Genomic DNA, 19932 nt, shown 5'->3' with positions numbered 1-19932 from the left:
GTTTAAAATGCACAGGGAAATACTACATCAGTCTAACATGGAAAACACTTTTAATAATGTAAGTATCCTACTAAAGTTAAAAACATTTTTTAAAATTTAAATAATTATACCTGCAGCTTTCTGAGAGCTGACCTAGAGAGTAAGGGATAAAATCTACTTTTGAAAAAAAATAATTTTGAAAAGTTTAAAAATGCTTGACACAGAGCTTGGACTGAAAAAATGAATCATCATCCAAATAATACCTTTTTCCTATTGCACATGTTAATTGTTTGCAATGAATCAACTTTATTGCCAGTAATATTGCTCAAGATTTTCTTTTCTTAAAACTTTTTCTCTTATCGGTAACCAGAAAAATTACTACAGTGAGAATATAGCTGATACAAGATTGCTATAGGCAGTAATGTAAAGTAAGTCACATTTTTGCTGAAATGCTGAAATTCTACCACTAGTAGTTCTCAGATGCTAGGGCTCTCACACAAGGTCACATGGAAGTGCCTCTTCATCCCTAACTGCACAGTATTGAAATGCCTGAAGGGAAAGCTAGTGCTGTCCTGCAAGGGCATGGTGCAGCAAGCACTACCTGTTTGCACAGATCAGGTCTGACCTGCTCACAGTAAAATCCTGAGCCTATTTCAAGCATGTGCCAGCATGGGTAATAATGGTCTTCCATGAACTTCACCATAAAAGTTAAGTAAAAGCTACAAAAAGCACCACATACACATCATGAAAGACACTGCAACCTAAGAAAAACTGAAGATCAGCAATAAAAAAGTTTGTTCATTTGGACAAAAGAACAACTAGCATTGCACTAGGCAATTCATGAGACTGCTGCTAAATGTATTTATTACTTAAGCAGATTTACTCCTCTTATGGTCTTGTTGCCCGTAATGAGAACACAAACTAACAGAGTGTCAGTTTATGCGGTGCTTTATTCAGGGCCCGGGGTCCCTGTGGACTCCTGTCCCAAGACAGGTACCCAAAGACCCACATTTTGAACGCATCTTTTATACTATTTTCCAAGCAAGGTTACATGATTGGTTTTACATTTCACAGGAGACATAGCAGTTAAACATAAACTTACATATCACTTTGATTACATTCAAATATTAATCCATTTACCTGACTGTTAATCCATTTACCTAACTGTAAACATCGTGTAATTAAATCCCACCACCAGATTACATCCTATCTCTACTTGCAAATTTTTCTTGTCTCGGTTCTGCTTGACTTATTATTTCTTTTTGGTCAGCACAGCCTTAATGTCTAAGCAGTCCCAACTTAGCTCTGACAAGCCCTGACTTGTTTCTGGCAGGGGCCTTTTCAGGCCTATGCTCCAGACAAGCCTTGACCAAACTGCAACAGTCTCAGACAATCAAAAGGACTTTCATAAGCTTGACATTTTATTTAATAGTAGCTAATCTCCAGTCTATCTGTGAGGTGAGCATAATTTACAGGCAACAGATAAAACCACACTTTCTGTAAATGGGTTCATGGAGCAGTAAGTCAGGAAATGGCATACCGTGTTCACTTGAGTTCATCAGAAAAATGACTAAACCAAAATGTCAACTTCCACTGGTATCAATCAGCTGAAATAAGCATAAAAGATGGACCTCTAACTGTATGCTAGAAACTTATTCCCTGAAAGAATCACGTGTGACATGTTTGGAGGAGCATATGATTGTTATAAGTTAGTATAAGAATTTAGACAACTCAATTCCAATTAAACATTGATAAATTTATTAAGCAAGCGATAATAAAGCAAAACAGCAGCGCTGGGTGGCCTGGAAGGCAAGCGCCCTGCCGAGGCACACCCTGAAATGTAGTAAATGCTCCTTTTATATATTCTCAAGTCCCGGGTTTTTGGATGTAAATTTGTTTGTGGCTTGAGTTCGTGGCTGTTAAGTGGTCGTCTGGTATTTGTTAGAGATGAAAGGTGCAGTTCTTATCAGTTGTTTATTGACGCTTGATTAGCAAGCTGTCTGTGAAACTCCTCTTGTTTAATTACAATAAAAAGTTTCTGACTCCCTCATACACATAAGATTTTATGAACAAAGTTAACCCTTCTATTACATGATCAAGATCACTGTGATTTCACACTGAAGGTATGAAATAAAGTAACTTTTTAAATTGCAGTAAAGGTTTACGGATATTTAATATTCTTCTTTTAGGTGGCATATTTTTATAGTCAAGATACCTTTTTCAATTAAAAAGTTAATAAATTCTCCCAAATCTAGTATATCACCATGAATTACTAATACTGATTAAACACATACTGGAAACTTTAGCATAATATGCATCACCAGCCATATCTATTTAAAGACTGTGGCACTCAAGTACTAGTAAGAGCATAAACACCTCTTTTGCTATAGTGTTGCTGTAGGGAAACCAGACAAACCAGTTGAAAGCACTGCAAAATTAATCCTAGGTCTTTTTACATCAAATATTTTATCGGTCAAAAACAATTCAGGGAAATTTGGAACTAGCCATGAAGAGATTAAAAAAGGAAGGTTTGTTTCCACTCCAAAAAATTAAAGGTGGATCCTAGAGGTAGGAAAACATCCTGTTTTTTAGATGAAGTTTAAGATAGAGTTTTCTACATGAATTACTGGCACTAATAACTTACATTTCCCACCCACAGCACTGAAGTACACCTATGACTTTAAAGATATTTGTCCGGACCAGGCCTGTTCTGAAAGCACCCTCGTGGTATCTGGACTTCCATAAAGAATCCATTACTCTTTCTTTCAAACATCTGCATCACCTACACAGAAGTACCATAGAAGTTTAATAGTCATAAAATTTTATTTTCTTGTGTAGATACCACTTTGAAGTTTTGGGGTTAAAAGTTACTCAGTCTTCTCAAGTCAACAGTTTCTTGTGAAGAAAAGGACTTTCTAAAAGGCGCAAATCACCCGCATGCCATCACCTTATGTCTCACAACACCCCTCTTGCAAATAAGTGCTACCTTATCACCCATTTAACATCAGCTAACACAAGTAGCACCTCAGCTATAGTTTCAGCAGCAGAGACCGGCAGATCACTTCCAGCTTTTCCTTCCTGCCCAGCTATGAGGCAGCACAGCAGTACTAATGCTGAGCTCTTTTTATTCTTCTTTGGTCTATAGCTCTTTGGGTACCACAGCAGACTTCGTATGAAACAAATTTTTCCAAGCTGTGCTGACGGACACAGAGGAGCAACTCACAGCAACTGATTTCAGAATGATTAGAGAAAACATTCTTTCTAAAGGAAACACATTTAGTGATAAATATCTTGTCTGACACCTCATGTTTACAAATAAAACACTGAAAATTATTTTTTAATAACCTTTAAAGCTCCTGGAGGACACCTAACTGGCAGAGACTGAAAGTACTCATTAAAACCTTATCAGGTACCAATCTAAACATTTTTGCATCATTAGCTCAGATGCATCATTAGCTAATCCCTGTCTGACAGCAGGTCAGTGTTGTGGTGTAATCTGGTGTGTTTGTTGAGATGAGGTGCGAACAAACATGCTAAGAATTGGACAGATACAAAGAGGGCAAGGCAATGCTCTAGTAGAAAAAAAACAGCAAGTGCTCTGCTTCTGTTCCAAGCATGGGGTGCAGGACTGCTTTTAGAATTGATTCCTATCTGTTGCTGGCAACTACATAATATTTTCAGGGTAAAAAAAATTCCATATAAAAGTGACCTTTTGCTCTGCTTTTTCTGACTGCAAGGCTGTTCCAATTTCTCATTTTTCCAGTAGTAGGAACTTTCTGCTCTCTAACATACATTATTTCTTGCCAGTTCTTATGTCAAAAAAAAAGTGCTTAAACTAGGGAAGAACAAAGTAGTTTAAAAAATGTTCTAGAAGTGAAAAGCTCATTTTCAAAATGCTAAGGCCTAAGGCATTAAGCATTTTTCAGTGACAATTTCCACACTCTTCCCCCCTCCACCCCCCAAAAAAAAACCAATTAGAAATTGTCTTCAGAATTAGGAAAATTTAGACTCACAGTTGTCAGCATTAGTGGCCAACATTAATTTTGTTCTTTCTTAACACTTAACTTTGTTCTTCTAACAAAACGCTTTGTCTCATAAGAAAAATACACAGAACCATGCAAACTTGCATAAAACATATGCAGACAGCTTGCAACAACTTATGCAATCACAACTCAGTTGTTTACCAAGATCACAATGCTTGACTGTATTAATAAGAGTTTTAATAACTGATTTCTGGAATGTTCCAAAGAAAAGTTTAAGAACTTGTCATTTGATTGACTCACCAGTCTGCTTATCTTTAAAAACTGTCCTTTAGTTGAAATTACTTGAAAAGATGTTAAAAACCATCAACAAACTTTGTTATATATAGTTTTATCTGTCTTTCTCTTCTTCTTCTCGCAAGGCACCCCCCAAAACCTCTGAAAAGTTTATTTCATTATCTTCTGCTGGTTTTGTTGGTTGGTTTTTTTTTTTTTTTTTTTTAATACCTCACTAGGAATTTTTCCTTGGCTTTTCACACATATTGCCAACATGACACAGTGAGGTATTTGTTTCACAAAGCAATTATTTTGAAAAAGAACGTGGTTTGCAGACAGGTATGAAAGGAAAACAAAACCAGTCCTTCGCAAGCCTCAGATACAGCAATGACTCCACATTTGACACTGGTGTAGCAGGCTTGTCAGAAATTAGTCACTCCATAGTGGCAGGATTACCAAGGTCTCAATATCTCAATTTCAAGTCTCGCCTCAGGCTCAAGGCTCCTCTCCCTCAGACACACACAAAGAGCTTAATCACATCAGCTGGCATCTTACCCTCAACTGAGCATGAGTTGTTAGAACTGAGTACAGATACTTCAAACATTCACTGCATCTTTCCCTCGGGAAGGAGTCACATACCCAAATCAGCACCTCATGTTTTCCATTAAACCATAGCTTTTCATCTTCTCTCACAGCTCTGGAACTTGGATAAGTTCCCTCATGATACATCTGCTCTTTTTCTAGCTCTCACCACTGCTGTCCCAGTAGCTCCTACATACAGCCTTGCAGCAAGGGCAGCCACTGCCCCAGGAGACTTCACTGTCCTGGCAGAAAGCTGATGTTCACCCAGCAGGGTTTCTGCAGAGTCCATTTCAGTTTCTCTTAGACACCCTATCTCAGAACAGCAATTTCCACTCAGGAGATGAAAAATTATATGGGATATACTAGTTTTCTTTAGCAAATGGGAATGGAAATGGTCTTATGACAACTATTTGGGCAAGATCAACAAATGCAACTAATTAACTTCTCTCACACCTAAACTAAACTATCTAAAACACTTGAAGCCACCAGGCTGAACGCTGCAGGCCAAAGAAAAGGCAATTTTCTTCAGCAAAACCTGCTGTAGCTTTCAGAGCATCAGAAACCATTGAAGGCAATGTCCATGAGCATGGAACAACTGCCAGAAATCCTGAATTTATCACTTGTTACCAAGTTCCTCCTACTGTAAACAAATCTTTGAGTCCTGAAGATAGTTGCCAACTCTGTATCCCAAGACATTCCTTCATTTACCAAAGCAACTACAAGCTAAGAGTCAAGTTAGCTTTTTTCTTAATACATACACACACACACACACACACACACACACACACACACACACACACACACATATCTTTGTATACAAGCCCTCTCAGTAAAAGTCTGCCCAGCTTTCAATTATTTTCCTGTCAAGTTCAGATCCTGTCAAGGATCTAAAGTTCAGGATCAAGTTCAGATTTCCTGTCAAGTTCCAGAACTCTGAAAAGTGCCTCCCTCATCCCAAGAGGTGTCATACCTGAGCCAGATGTGACTTAGCTATCTCATACAAAATGTATTTTTTTTGCTTAGATAGTGTGGAGTTGTACTTAACAATGACAGAAAAGGGAGCACCTTTAGCCTAGTGTTAATTATGGAACAGAAAACAGTCTTAAGTTGTGTTATCTTCTGTTCCATATGACTCCTTAGAGCCCTTAGGCCCTTTTTTCGCTATTCCAGGCTTGGCTTTGACTAGAAATTCCCTTTTGGACCAGAGACAACACTTCCCATCAAGTCTGGTATGTACATTCCTAAAAAGGAGGGCTGGTTTCAACTTATTAACATTCTCTAATGGAACAGCTATTTCACCAGAGGATTCATGATCAGCTCTAATTTGACTTTTAAGTAATTATTAGAGCAGCATGACAGCAATTACATTAGCTGTGAAAAGAGGGCAGTAAATTAGAGATTGATCAGCAAAAGCTGACAAGAGCTGGCAGGGCTTGAAAGTTGCTGCTTCATGTTGCATTTCCCAGAAGACACTGACTTGGAAGAAAGGGCTGCTCTGATACCAGTCCCCACTCTGTTTCTTGCACAGCCCTTAAGTGGGACAAAAGGAAGAATTATTTTCAGACAACAGAGTAAACAAGTATGATTTCAGCGACCTTTTCCTCATGCTTTATTTTAGGCTAAGGCACCTTAGGAGACAGTTTTTTCACAGAAAAGCTATACTGGATTTCTGAAACAGTCAAGTTCAGAAGTTAACAGAGGATATGCAGTTTGGTTGTTAGACTGAAGATGTTTCTTTCCTTTATATTCTCTATCATGCAAGCAGTTATCCTCAAATCCAAGTCAATGCCCTACTTGACTCAAGCATAAAAAATGTGGCAGGACTAAACATTACCCTTATTCAGCAAGTCTTTGGGCAACTGTCACACAAGAAGCTCCACAGCCTATGTTTACTCTTTCTACTACTGAAAAAGCTCAGGCTCAACACACGTCAGAGCCTGAATTAAGAATCACAGTAATAATCACAAGACCAAACTAGTTAGGCATTTTCTTAACCCTAAATTAGCAGAACAATGAGCTTTCAAAATACTATTTTTCCATACAAAATCTAATTAAAAGTGTCTAAAAGCAAGTTGTTGCTCTTACAAAAGAAACAGAGATACTGAAAAATAATCTAATAAAGCCCTGTCAACCATTCTCTGCCTACTATCTGCTAAATCAAATCAGAACTGGGAAATCCAAGGTTCTTAAAGAATCAAAACTTTTATCATTCACACTGCAGGTGTATATTGAACACGAACTTAGAAGGGAATGATTGCCAGACCTGTATCATTCCCTGCATTAGCAGAGCTCAAAGAAACTTTTTTTTTTAATCCACCTAAAGCTCAGATGTACCTAGCTCTTTTAAGAACTTCATTCTAAAAGAAATATTTTATCTTTAAAAATAAAAAGTGGGGTGGGGAACTGATAAAAGCAATTACTATATCAGAGAGCAAGGAAAAAAAATCAAATCTGAAGTTTTGCTGTATCTAAAAAGTACATAGATAAGTAGTTTTTTGAAGCCATTCCTCCATATTTTTGTTATTATGTGTCTTGCAGGAATTCTCATGTTACGTTATAAACAAGAACTCCTAATTGCAGACTTTCTAATTGCTGTTCCACATTTTAAAAATGGTTTTTTCTTAGATCTTTTGTAGAAGCACTAGACCACACACTGTAGAAATGTGCCTTCAGATAAAAAAACATTCTGAGAATATGTGGATTTTTTTTCTTTCCTGCAAAACTAGGTAAGTACTCCTGTATGAAACACGCTTGTTTTCTTTAAAAATAAAGCTATGAAAATCTCAAAAAAAATCGAATGCAATGGGTGATCTACAAGAAATCACATGCATAGAGGTACACTTTTCTGGATGGATAATGCGGCATACAGGAAAAAAAACTGGAGAGGCTCAAGACATAAATCAGTCAAATGAAAAGTCAGGTATATTATACCTCCACAGAAATAGGCAAACTAAGGTTAGCAGCCCAGAAGTTAGACCGAGATTTTGAAATGGTAGGTTAGTTTTAAAATTCAGGGCTACTTAACCTATGAGAGAACAGTAGCTAATGAAAATTACCTCAGACATTTACTTACATGGCTTTAAAACCATCAAGCCTAGTCCCAGCACAAATTAAGCTGAAGAGGTATGGGTTCTTGTCACAGTGGTGGTCAGAGAGTGGTCCAAAGATCATTTACTACTAGCGTTTTACTTATACATGGGTGAAGGCAAGATGAGGGAGACGAGGAATTCCCTAGATCAAATACTGTTAAATGTCTTGCAATTGTACTGAAAGATTAATCTTTTATTTTGCTTCTTAACTAGTAGGATTATTTTGGTCTGTAGCTGATGGTGACCTCACATTTTTCACCAAACTTTAGTTGGTAAACAACCAGAAAAAATTATATAATTATAAACGGATTCAAAGATGACAAGACAAACTGGGGTCTGCTCCAAAGTACGAGTTTGCAAGAGAGGCATTATGGCCTAATAAATTTATTTGAATCACTATAGAGCACAGCGGGGTTCAGGATCAATCTGATTTCATGTTACTTTTTAACAAAAAAAAATATTTTTCCATGGCTCTAGCACTTTCTGCATCTTCTGTACAAGTGTCATCTATGCACACACACTAAGGTTGCATTAAGAAAGTTTGTCAATATGGACTTTTCAACTAATCCAAATTCCTTGAAATGTGAAAGATACTAGCAACCCGGGAACTTGGCCAGGTCAAGCATCTGCAACTACTGAACACAGCCTACTTTCAGTACCAAGCCCTTAAGCTGTTTCCTGAAACAGGATGCATTTGTATACATAGTGATTGTATATTTATTTTACTACAAAAATGGCTACCAAAAAAAAAGAAAAATCCCACCCTTCCATACTTGGGGCAACTCCATGTGCATTTCTTTCAGAGACTTAGTGACATGATAGGAATAGCTAAAAACCCAAAAATACACAAAATGTAAAGTCAGGACAGAATTTTAATTCTAAGTGTAAATGATTCAAAGAATCACTATTTTCATGTTTTCTTACCAGATGTTTGCTCTTCTACCTTAAAATAAATATGCAACAAAATGGCTGCTTGTTTTCCTGGATGATACACTATAGGCACTAAACACAAAACTGACATTGTGATCTTGCAGTACACAGCAAAAACTCTTCATAATTTCTGGCTTAAAATGGAATAAGTGGAACCAATTTGGTCTGGTAAAACAGCAATCCATTCCACAACCAAAGAACAGTTTGATTTGCCTCTCTGTTTAGAAATAAACTGTGAATTTGTGGTGTACTACAAATTCGAATGTAAGTCCATTTGTTTCTAATTGCAACAAATTGGCACTACTGAAAAAAAGAGAAATACTAACATACCAGCTTATTTCATACCAGTTTATAAAGAAATTAATGATTTTGTTTAGACATTATGAGTTTATTTAGGCCCATAATCTGCTGCACGTAAGTAATATTTATTGAAGATCAGTTTCTTCTCCTTCAGATGCTCTTTACATTTAACTCTATGCAGCAGGCATCAGGGTGCTTTCTAGATGGTAAAGTGTATAACCAGTGTAGACAAATTTTTAAAAGAAAAAAGAAGTTAATTTAACCAGTCTTAACTGCTGAAGGAAATCTACCTGAGTGTTCTATGACTTGTAGCACCCAACACCATTAAAGACAAAAATGTAAAGCTCAAATAACAAAATTTTTGTGTGCAAGCAGACTGTAAGCAATTGTCTCAGTGGGCTTGCTTGTCTTTGGAGAAAGAAGAATCACACGGTTATACCTCTAATATAAGTTCTGATCATGAATTCTTTAAGACTGTGTGGATGGTGGGAAAAGGGAAGATGGCTTTTAACTCAAAAGTACTTCTCTATCAAGAAGTTTAGGCTGAGTTTTCAGCTAACAATAGATAGTACCAACTGCATATGGGACTACCCTTAAAAATGCTTTCCTAAAACTATTATACCCAGACTAAGAGTTTCAGTGGGTTTATTTTTTAGAGTTCCACTGTTATGTCCCTTTCCATGTTTCAGAAGTCTTCCATGGTTCCCGTTTTCCACCTTCCACCACATTTAAAAAAGGAATGCTTATTTATATATGGAAGACACATCATCAAACATTGGTTTGAAACAATTTCCTCACAGGTTATGTCTGAATCTGACAGAAATTTCGACTTCCTCAGCCTAAGATTTATTGCCTAGTGAAGAAACAAAACTCTCTGTGGCTCTCCATACTTTGACCAGATCTAATAACTGAAGAGGTAATTTTGACATTTACAGTCACCATTACCTTAGGATGAAGTCTGATTTATAATTTCATAATCTTAATTTCTGCATCACATCTTATGTATGTTTTTAAAGAGGTATCTAAATAGAAATATACCAGATTATGACATTAACTAAAGTGTTTGTTGTCAAAAGATTCCTCATGAAAACCACGGTCCCGATTTTATAAGGCTTTCTCATATGGGGTGCTTTCTCAGAACTTATACACTTTCTCAGAACGGGGTGCTAAATAATGCCAATTTAGCAGAATACAGTCAATGACACCTTGTTAGCCTTTAGCACAATCTCACAAGGTAACAGGATTCAAAAAGGTAACTAAAATGGGTGACTGAGAGTCATTATTTGTCTTGCACCTAGTATCACGTTAGGGAAGACCTTAAAGGGTCTGATTTCTGAAAGACTGCTTCAAGTGTTTCACAGAAATATTTAAGTGGTTAGACTCATAATGCCCTAAGAAAAGATGCTGACCCCATTCCTTTGACACATCCTAGGAAGAACAGCAACTTCCTACGAAGATCAAGCACAGTTTTGATAGGTCTTGCATGAAGAAGTTTACATTTGTTTTTCAATAGTCTTTTCACGCACTTGAACAGAAATAGTCTGACATGAATCTCTCCCTCTTAGTTTATTATTTTTTTCATACACACTCCACCAGGCTACCAGTCTACCTTAATATATAGACTAAGCAGCTTTGGGGAGCCAAATTAGTTTCTTATACTGCTGGAGGTTTGCGATGTAACTTGCAAAAACCAGTCAACACAGTATACCAAAACTTATTATAGAACAGTATCAAGAAGTGTGCTCAGCAGAGCTACATACTTTTTGTGTATTCTAACTTATAATTACATGTCATGGAACATCTGCACACAGTATTTAGGAAGGAAGTGCCTTCAATGTCATTTCAGCATGACATGGAAAAGAAACTGTGGAATGAAGTCACTGTCATCAATCCTCTTCAGAGCTAGACTCATCTTCCTGGTCAGAGAGCTCAGCCACAGGAAAGCGCAGGATGGCTGCCACCCCTGTCAGCTGGCCCAGCTGCTCTCCAGACACGTGAAGGCTGGAGAAAATGCGCACTGTGCCCATGTTCTCCCGCACGCTGTCTACCAACTTAACGTATCGGGCACGGGTAGCCACATCCTGGTGCCGAAAAAGCTCATCACTGATCAGCAGGGTATCAATGGCCATGGCTTCATTTGCCTTTTCCACATGTTTCAGGCCATAAAAAGCCCGGTCAGGCTCATGCTGCAGCATTTTATAGAAGTCATCTAAGGCTTTGACCTCACCAGCTGCCTTAGTGTCAGAAAGGCGGCTGGTTACGGTTGGGTCGCAGAGTGCTTCCTTCAAAGCGTATTTATGTCCTGAGGAAGAGTGGACCTAGAGTGAAAACAAAGTCAGAGGTTTGGTGTTTTCAAAGAGAAAGGATCATTTTCTAGATTAGCTAATCACAAATATCTTCCACTATAAATAACAATAACCTTGACAGTTATTTGAGGAAGTAACCTCCTTCTTGAAACATACAAGATTCTTTTCTTAAAGGATGTCTCCTGCAACCACACCAAATTCCTTAAAATGCACTTCAAAAAGACCAAAAGAAAACGATTTCACTTATTCAAAGACTGGATTAAATATGCCCACCTCAAGGGAGGGCTGCTTGAGACTACTAAGAAACTTAAGACCTGAGCCTCTCTGTTTTAAAGCATTCCAGAAAAGGTCTCTTAAGACTGCAGAGATTTAGTGCAAAGGTATCGAGTCTTGCACAGTTATTATGCTTGCAAAGTTGTGAAGTACACTGAAACTTCTCACACATACTATTACCTTTATACTACAAGCGCAAAAGGCTTCTTGGTGCACTGGGTCTTCTAACGCTGGGAACATTAAGTATTGGAACAAACTTCACTCACCCTGCCTCCAGCCTTTTGCAAGCACAGATAACAGGCCTACTCCAACTTAAAAATTATATAGGTACCCTTATAAAAACTCATTTTAAGGTCTAAATTTGCCCACTGCAGTAAAAGGTTAAAACCCCCACCCACTGAGTGAGACGACGAAGAAATGAGAAAAAATGCCATGATCTGCATAATCTTCAAGACTAACAACAAAATTAACTAACCTATACCACATCCAGGTACTTTTTAAAAAAACGTCTCTAGAAAGCTGTTATTAAATGTGCACGCTACACAGCATGACAGAGTAATAGTAAAGTATTTTCCAATTCACACTTCACACTATTTATATTCATATGCCTTTATAAGGAGTTTGATACATTTAATACTTTCCCTACTCCACATTAAGGTATCCTAGGAGGGAACCATCCCTGTATCATGCATAACTACCTTACAGTTTGAGAGGCATAAGAATAATTTCCTTATGATGCTCAGTAAGAAAACTGTCTAGTAAGTGACTTATTTCCCATGTGACTACCTTTTATTATCACACAGAAAACTCTCAAGCCACTTTTCACCCGCTCTGAAGACTGCTTAGCACCTTACCTGTAGGAACTTGGACCTGTTCTCCAGAAGAAGTTTATTGTCAGTCTTGACTGCCTGTTGGAACATGTAGTCACAGAACTGCTCCCGCACGAAGCCCGGGCTTGCCACCAGCACGCACTTCACCACCTCGAAGTTGATATGCCGCTGGATGGCCTGCACCACCTGCTCGTAGAACCTCTCCAGGGCGCGGTCGTGCTGGCTGCAGTTCCCTTTCCTCTTGCGGGGGATGTTCACCTCCACCTTGGCGCGGGTGAGCGTCATGCTGGGGGTGACCAGGCAGACGTGGGCCAGCCCCTCCTGCATGACCACGGCGGCCACGTCGGCGCTCCAGGCCGGGTCGCAGGCCTGCTCGATGCGCTCCAGCACCACGCTGTCCCACTGCTTCTTGGCCAGCGTGAACTGCCGGTTGGGCTCCAGTTCGATGGTGTGGTAGGCGCCCATCTTGACGTACTCGTTCTCCTGGATGTTGGTGCCCTTGACGCGCAGCTGGCAGGACTGCGAGTCGAAATCAATGGCCTCCACGCAGAGGGTGAGCGTGGTGCGGACGCGGTTGCTGCCCACGCTGCCCGTGGCCGACTCGGTCTGCACCTTGCGGATGGTGGAGGCGCGCAGGCTGTCCCCGACCTGCAGCAAGTTGTACGTGTGCCACATGTCCTCGGGCTCCTCGGGGATCAGCGTCACCTGCCCCGCATTGTCCTTCTCCAGGTCCTTCCTCACCAGCCTCATGCCGGCGGTGTCCGTGCCCGGAGGGGCTCCCCTCGCTCCCGCCGCTCCGCCCGCCCCGCGCTCCCTCCGCCGGACCCCTGCCCGGGCCGCCACACTGCGCACGCGCCGCGACCGGCCCCCGCCCCACAGCGCATGCGCGCACGCCCCCCCGCTCCCTCACACGGGCGCCGCTGCGGCGCGCGCGTGTGCGCTTCCCCACCCCGCCCGGTCACGGCGGTCCCGGCGCATGCGCGGGAGCGGCAGGAGCGCGCGTAACGCGGGTGCTGTGCGGGGCTCCGGCCTGAGGGGGGAAACCTTCCCGGGGGGAAAGGGGGACGGAGCGGGCGGCAGCCGGGGGGCTGCGAGGGCCGCCAGCCGGGGGGCTGCGAGGGCCGCCAGCCGGGGGGCTGCGAGGGCTGCCAGCCGGGGTGCTGCGAGGGCTGCCAGCCGGGGTGCTGCGAGGGCTGCCAGCCGGGGTGCGTCCCCGCGGCTGCCTCGCCGGGAGCGCGGCGGGAGCGGGTCGCGGCGGCGCTGGTCCGACCCCTCCAACCCTTCACAGCAGCAGCAGCAGCTCAGAACCCTGGAGGCTCCTGACGAGGCCCCTGACATTTCACAAGAGGAGAAGAAAACCTAAAACCGGCAAAACGAAGGAGATGTGGAAAGTTGCTGGCATAGATGAAGACAGGGACGAGCGGCATTGCCGTGGCCATCCCCTGGGCCGCGCCGGCGGGTGCCGCGGTGCCCCGGGGCCGCAGTGCCACCCCCGCAGCTGCTGTGCCGGGCTGCGGCGGCCGCTCACACAGCGAAACGAGAACCGAAATCTAAACGAAGCAAAATCTAAACCTAGACTGTTACTTCGACGCTGCTTTTAAACCGAACTCTAAATTTTTTGGTTAAGTTTGCACGAGTCCTGACGGTTTCCTACGTCTTGCTTCAGGGACAGATGAGCACGTTTCAAACGAAGCTTGATGTTAACAAATATAAGTAACGTGCCTTGCAAAAACACAGTTCAGTTAGTTCAATGATACTTGCAAAGAAACTGGACCTGAACAATCACTACACAGTTCAGTTTAAAGCCCAGACAAATTTAACAAGCCAGAAATGATAAAAAAATTGCTTCATTGTACATTAATATTGGAGAAGAAAAGGTTATTTGAAGATCTCAAAGCAACCTTCCAGTATTTGAAGGGGGCCTACAGGGAAGCCAGAGAGGGACTTTCCATCAGGACCTGTAGTGATAGGACAAGGGGGAATGGTAACACATGAAAGAGGGGAAATTTGAGTTAGATAATTATGAAGAAATTTTTTACTATGAAGGTGATGAGATACTGAAACAGGTTGTCCCAACCCTGGCAGTATTCAAGGCCAGGCTGGATAAAGCCTTTACCAATCTGGTCTAGCGGGAGGTGTCCTTGGACATGGCGGGGGGGTTGGGACTAGATAATCTTTAAGGTCTATTCCAACCCCTTAAAATTCTGGGATTCTAACTTCTGTAGCTTATTTTTGAAACCACGTATAACACTAAAAATTCCATTTCAGAATGAATGTTGCAAGTTTAGAAAGAATGAAGAAAAGAATGAAGAATAGAAAAGAAGGTGCTTGCATGAAGAATGATTAAAAAAAAGTTGAGAAAGTGGGCAAACTAATGTGTCCTGATAAGTGTGTCAGGGCAACTGGAACAGCTGCGTTAAGTTTAGAATGACTACACAGTCTGATAACAGAAAAGTATGAGGATGTCCTCCTACAGATGAGAAGGTGGAAAATTTAGAATGGCTAAAAGGAAGTTTCTGTTTTCCATTATATATTTCTTTTTTGGGGAAAAAATAGAAAAAACAACCCACTGTGGATTATGGAATTTGCTGAAGTGGAAAGGCTTTGGAGTCAAGGATTTAATGAGATACAGGGCTACTGTAAGCAAAAATTTTCCCATATCTCCCATTATGGTGTACACATAAATTCCCCTGAAGTATCTAGCACTAGTCAGTTGTGACAGGACAGTGAACTCAGATCTGGCCCAGTAATGTGTTCCTTGTCTCTAAATTTGATACTGGTGTAAAAAACAACTTTATCAGATATTACATAATAGGATTTATTTATCAGACCTCAGAGTCTCTTCCTGTGAGTACACATGCTGAACTCTATTAGCATGAATAGTTTCACAGATGGAAGCTGGACCACCCATGGGAATATAACATAAGCACATGCGTAAATAACTTTGTGTAACTTGAGCTGGTTCATACTAATAATTTTGCATTAATGTTTTAATGCAAAAACAGAGAGACGCTCTGCATTCAGCTTTTCTTAGTAGAGTGTGCATTCAGCTTTTCCTAAGGAGTTCATTTCACATATCTATATAATTTCTTCTTTACTTTCTTTGCAATTGTAAAATCACACCTGTTGACAGCATGTTGACCTCATGCTATTATTTCAAGGAAAAACAATTGTAGTGCATATTTACCTTCCACATTAATATTTATTTTACTTTTTATTCTTTTACTGCTGTGTATGTACAAATTTTTCTCTGCTTATTGGTTCCAGTCAGGTTTTTGCAAGCAGCCTCACATCTTTGGAGCGATATAGTTTAGATAAAGGTTGTAAGTTGGTATCCAGTACCTCCAGTAGAAAATGTTTATTTCATGAAATCAGATGACTTGCTGCATTAAAAAATTCCACAGCAATACAAACAAAAAACAATGAAAAGAAAAGAACAACTTTGAAATAAAGTTGCCACTCAAAATACTAAGTTGACTGTTGTAGAGACATTCTGAGATAGGCCTTTTCTCAAATAACAATAAGATTTATACAGTTATGAACAGTGATCCACAAATACTTGGTGGCAACTGTAAACTGCAGTGATATATCCACAACCAGCAAGACTGTTGTCAACTTACAGAGGAAAACATTTACTGGTGATGATGCTGTGCCTACTCTGGTAAAAAATACTGGGTACTGCTATTTGTTTATGCCAAAGAATGAGCAGTAGAAGAAAAATGTTTCCAAAAATGCTTTTAACTCTGACCAGTTTTAACATAAAAGTTCAAAATTGCATAACCTGTTCCCATATTGATAAAAGATTGAAACTATGAATAGAACCTAACAGTTTGCAATGTATTACTTTTAAAAAACAATTTTATAGGTACTAATAATTGCAGCAATTTTTCGTCCATTTCAGACTTTCTTAAGCACAGTGCAAGATAAGAATAAAGAGATGATAGCATATCTTCACAGGGATTTTGGAGCCATGCTGTTTTTCTAAGGTTATTTTGAAAGCATTTAGGACACACTATCCTATGTCTTCAAATTTTGATCAACTATTTTATCAAGATGGATTATGTACAGATTTTAGACAAAGATAGGTCATGTACATAGGAACCCTCTCCCCTATATTACAGCCACTTTAGCTGGACTTCAAGCAAACACTTGCAAGACTTTGCAAGTTCTGGATAAGAAAAGCTAGTGGGAAAGAATCTCAGATATAGGGGGAAATCTGCTGGGAAACATTGGATGTTATTGTTCCAAGACCAAAGGAAAATAAAAGATAGAGATGAAAACTGGAGAAAACATCTGTTTTTATGCTTTCCCTTTATCCTGTGTCTGTGCTGAGTGTGCAGGCTCTGAACAGAGACCACTTCATTTTCTGCACACAGTTCTGTCTGTATCTATTTATCTATTATATACCTATAATATATCTGTTATAAAGATGAGTACAACACTACTATCACAAATAAGAAGAGAAGTCCAGGAAGGAACTGGCTTTCCATACAGCTGTAAGTGAAGAAGTATTAAGAAGTAGTGGAACCCTTTAGGCTAAGTACTTCCTTTCTCCTCATCTGTTGAAATATGGGGCTGGAGGAAACTTCGGCTGATCCCTAGTCAAACCACTTGCCTCAGGCCAGGTAAGGTAAATATCAGCCATCCTTTATGGCTGTTCCACCAACCTCATCAGAAGTCTCAGTGAAGGGGATTATGCAGGGATGGGATTTTTAGTAGCCTGTCCTAGCAATTCATAACCTGAAGAATAAGAAAGTTCTTCTGAATATTCCCTAAGGTTTTTGCATAGTGAGTTATGTTGATTTTGTTTTGTCTTTTGTTGGGAGAACCACCTATTCATCAATGTCTTTGTAAACATATGCAATATAGAAAGTCATGATTGAATACTCTCACAAAGAAAACATTGATATTTAGAAGAATATTCTTAATATAATACTTTGATAAAAAGATCTATTTTAAATGCTCAACACTTGAACCTTAGTTTTCTTGCTATTAGATAAACTCTCTAGTCTAACTCATTTAGCCTTTCTTCATAGATCATTTTCCTCATCCTTTATCAGGCTTGTCACCTCTCGGTCTGTCTGCATCTGTTAGACTTCCTGTACTCAAGATTCTCAGAGGCCTCACCAAAACCAAGCTGAATTAAAAAAGAATAAAAATCTGTATAAATACATGAATGTACATACATCTCTATGCAACTCCTTTATTCTAGATTATTTTTGTCTGGTAGGGCCTGCCAGATTATTGGCCAATTTTTTTTTTGCTTTCTAAGGAAGAGTAGTTTGTAATTAAATTTTTAATTCCACTGTAATTCTAAAACTCGTCAACATTTTTATGACATTTTGACTTGTTTATGTAGGACTATGTCATTTATTTGAGCCAATACACTTAGAAATAAAAGGAGGCATTACACATTCCTGGTATCTGTAATGCCTCCTTTTATTTCTAAGTGTGTTCTACTTCACACCAACTTTTTAAAAAGGGGCAAAACCCTACCACCACCAAAATGTAATCACCTGGCACATCTGGATGAGACCTGCTTCTGAAATATCTTGCTATCTGACAAGTAAACCTTTTTGTCATTACTGGTGAATTATCTGTCAGCAGTACCAATGGCAACTTAGCAGCTCTGAAGGGAAGTTGTGGCACACTAAATTGTTGCTGCTTTACAAAGCCTCCTTCTGTGAAGGAACACAAACAAAGGCACGTTTTTGAGTGTATCACCGTGTAATAATAATAAAGACAGCTAGAAACAATGGCTAAACATAGGACACCAAAATACTACATTCAGATTTTCACATTTTCCTGTGTCTTCTTTCTTGCACAATAAGCACAAAGGGAAGAGGTGAAAACTCTTGTTTTGCCTTTTGCCCACTTACTGCTGCCTACATGTGGACAATTCTTAGGAAATTGATTTCTTCCTCTGTACTGCTTCAGGTTCACTGTGTACTACTTGCCAGGGCAAGAGCTGCTGGGGAGTTCAGTGTCCAAGCTTGCAAGCACATGAATCCCAGCATTGCCTTAGCCTCTTTCCCACTTCTTGAATTCCCCTGTTTTCATATCCAAAACGTTAATACGGACTGATTAGCTAGGGAGATTGCTACTTGCTGTATTCATTTTTCTAAAAGCAATTAATTCCTTAACAATAAACCCCTAAAAGGAAATATTACATAGTTCATGTTTGCATGAACTCATCTTTCTGAAGTGAGTTGGGTGTAGTTAATTGCTTCCTCACTTCCCCTTTTACTATTGAGAAGTCTGAGAGCCAGAGAACAGAAAATCTACCCTAATTAAAAACAAAACAAAACAAAAAAACCCGAACCAAAACAATCCAACAACAAAAAACTCAAAACCAAACCCAAACAAACTTGTTTGGGTTTTATTTTTCCAAGCCAGATTCAATTACATTATATCTTCTCAGCCATTCATCCTCATTTAGCAGCCTTCCCTTAGCCCCCGGATTCTAAAATTGGTTTAGGGATTAAAGTTCCCAGAGGGAAGCAAACCGAGGAAGTCCCTCACGACCTGTGGCTGGCGGGCAGCTTCGGGAAGGGCATTCCTGGGGCAGAGATCGGGGAGAGGGGACACCGCCTCGCCGGTGCCAGCACCAACTGGGTACTTCCCTGGCAGCAAGGCTGCTTACGGGACCTTGGTCTTCAAAGGAAGGCAGAAAGGGGGCTTTCCTTACCTGTCAGCATCCAGTAGGAGGCGGCCATGCCTGGGCTCCTGCGAGCCTGGGGCCGGGAGCCCGGGCGGAGGGTCGCGGTGGCGGTAGCGGTCCTTTCGCCGGCGGAGCTGCGCTGTCGATGGAGCTCAGTGCTCTGCACCGCCCGTCCGCCTCGCCGCCGAGTTAGGCATTTCCTGTTTGTTATTCGGTCTTTACGTTTGTTTCTTCGTATCAAGAAGAATTTAGCTTCCTGCCCGCGCACACAACTTTCCTCCCACCCACCCCCCTAAAGATCTCTGAGCTTTGGAAACCTCCCTGAAAAACTCGCCCGGCTCTAGGATGTACAAATAAAGCCAAATCTTCCCCACTAAGCCTCCGGCTGCAGTTCTCGGAGAGCACAGCAGACCTTAAAGGGACATCTTCCCGTGCATAATTAATGAGTGTCTCCCGCCGGCCAGCCCCCTCCAGTAGGACAGGAGTGAGCTGGGTGTGTTGCAGGGCCACCTCTCTCGCCCTGGTCAACAGGAGAAACGCGTCGTTGAGGTAGGGAGTGTGTTTGGCTGCTCAAGTTTAATTTCTCTGACATCACCCCTTAAAAACGCACTCTACGGCCGGTCATTTGCCTGCAAGAGCAAGCCAGCCGCCCCCTGCCCATTCTCGGCGGCTCTGGGGATACAGTGACTCTTCAGACAGAGTACGATTTTCTCGAGTCTTTGCATC

General features: G+C 40.7%; 2 protein-coding genes across 2 annotated transcripts in view; both read right to left on the bottom strand.

Annotated features, from left to right (window-relative positions):
- Window positions 1-19432, bottom strand: part of ITGA1 (integrin subunit alpha 1) — a 65088-nt gene extending 45656 nt beyond the window's left edge. The window contains exon 1 of the mRNA XM_050328575.1: window positions 19234-19432. Within this exon, the coding sequence (XP_050184532.1) occupies window positions 19234-19261 (28 nt within the window). The 5' untranslated portion in view covers window positions 19262-19432. The remainder of the gene's footprint in view (window positions 1-19233) is intronic.
- Window positions 910-13372, bottom strand: PELO (pelota mRNA surveillance and ribosome rescue factor). The gene is made up of 2 exons (XM_050328577.1): window positions 12570-13372; window positions 910-11454 (listed from the first exon to the last, which is right to left on the bottom strand). Exons 1-2 carry the CDS (start codon window positions 13293-13295, stop codon window positions 11023-11025), a joined length of 1158 nt encoding a protein of 385 aa, XP_050184534.1. The 5' UTR covers window positions 13296-13372; the 3' UTR covers window positions 910-11022.
- Window positions 19433-19932: the final 500 nt, after the last annotated feature.

Source organism: Myiozetetes cayanensis, unplaced genomic scaffold (genome assembly GCF_022539395.1).
Source record: "Myiozetetes cayanensis isolate MyiCay16 unplaced genomic scaffold, myiCay2020 scf4, whole genome shotgun sequence".
Taxonomy (NCBI): domain Eukaryota; kingdom Metazoa; phylum Chordata; class Aves; order Passeriformes; family Tyrannidae; genus Myiozetetes; species Myiozetetes cayanensis.
The sequence above is the reverse complement of the archived record's forward strand: the minus strand, read 5'-3'. Positions and strand labels throughout refer to the sequence as shown.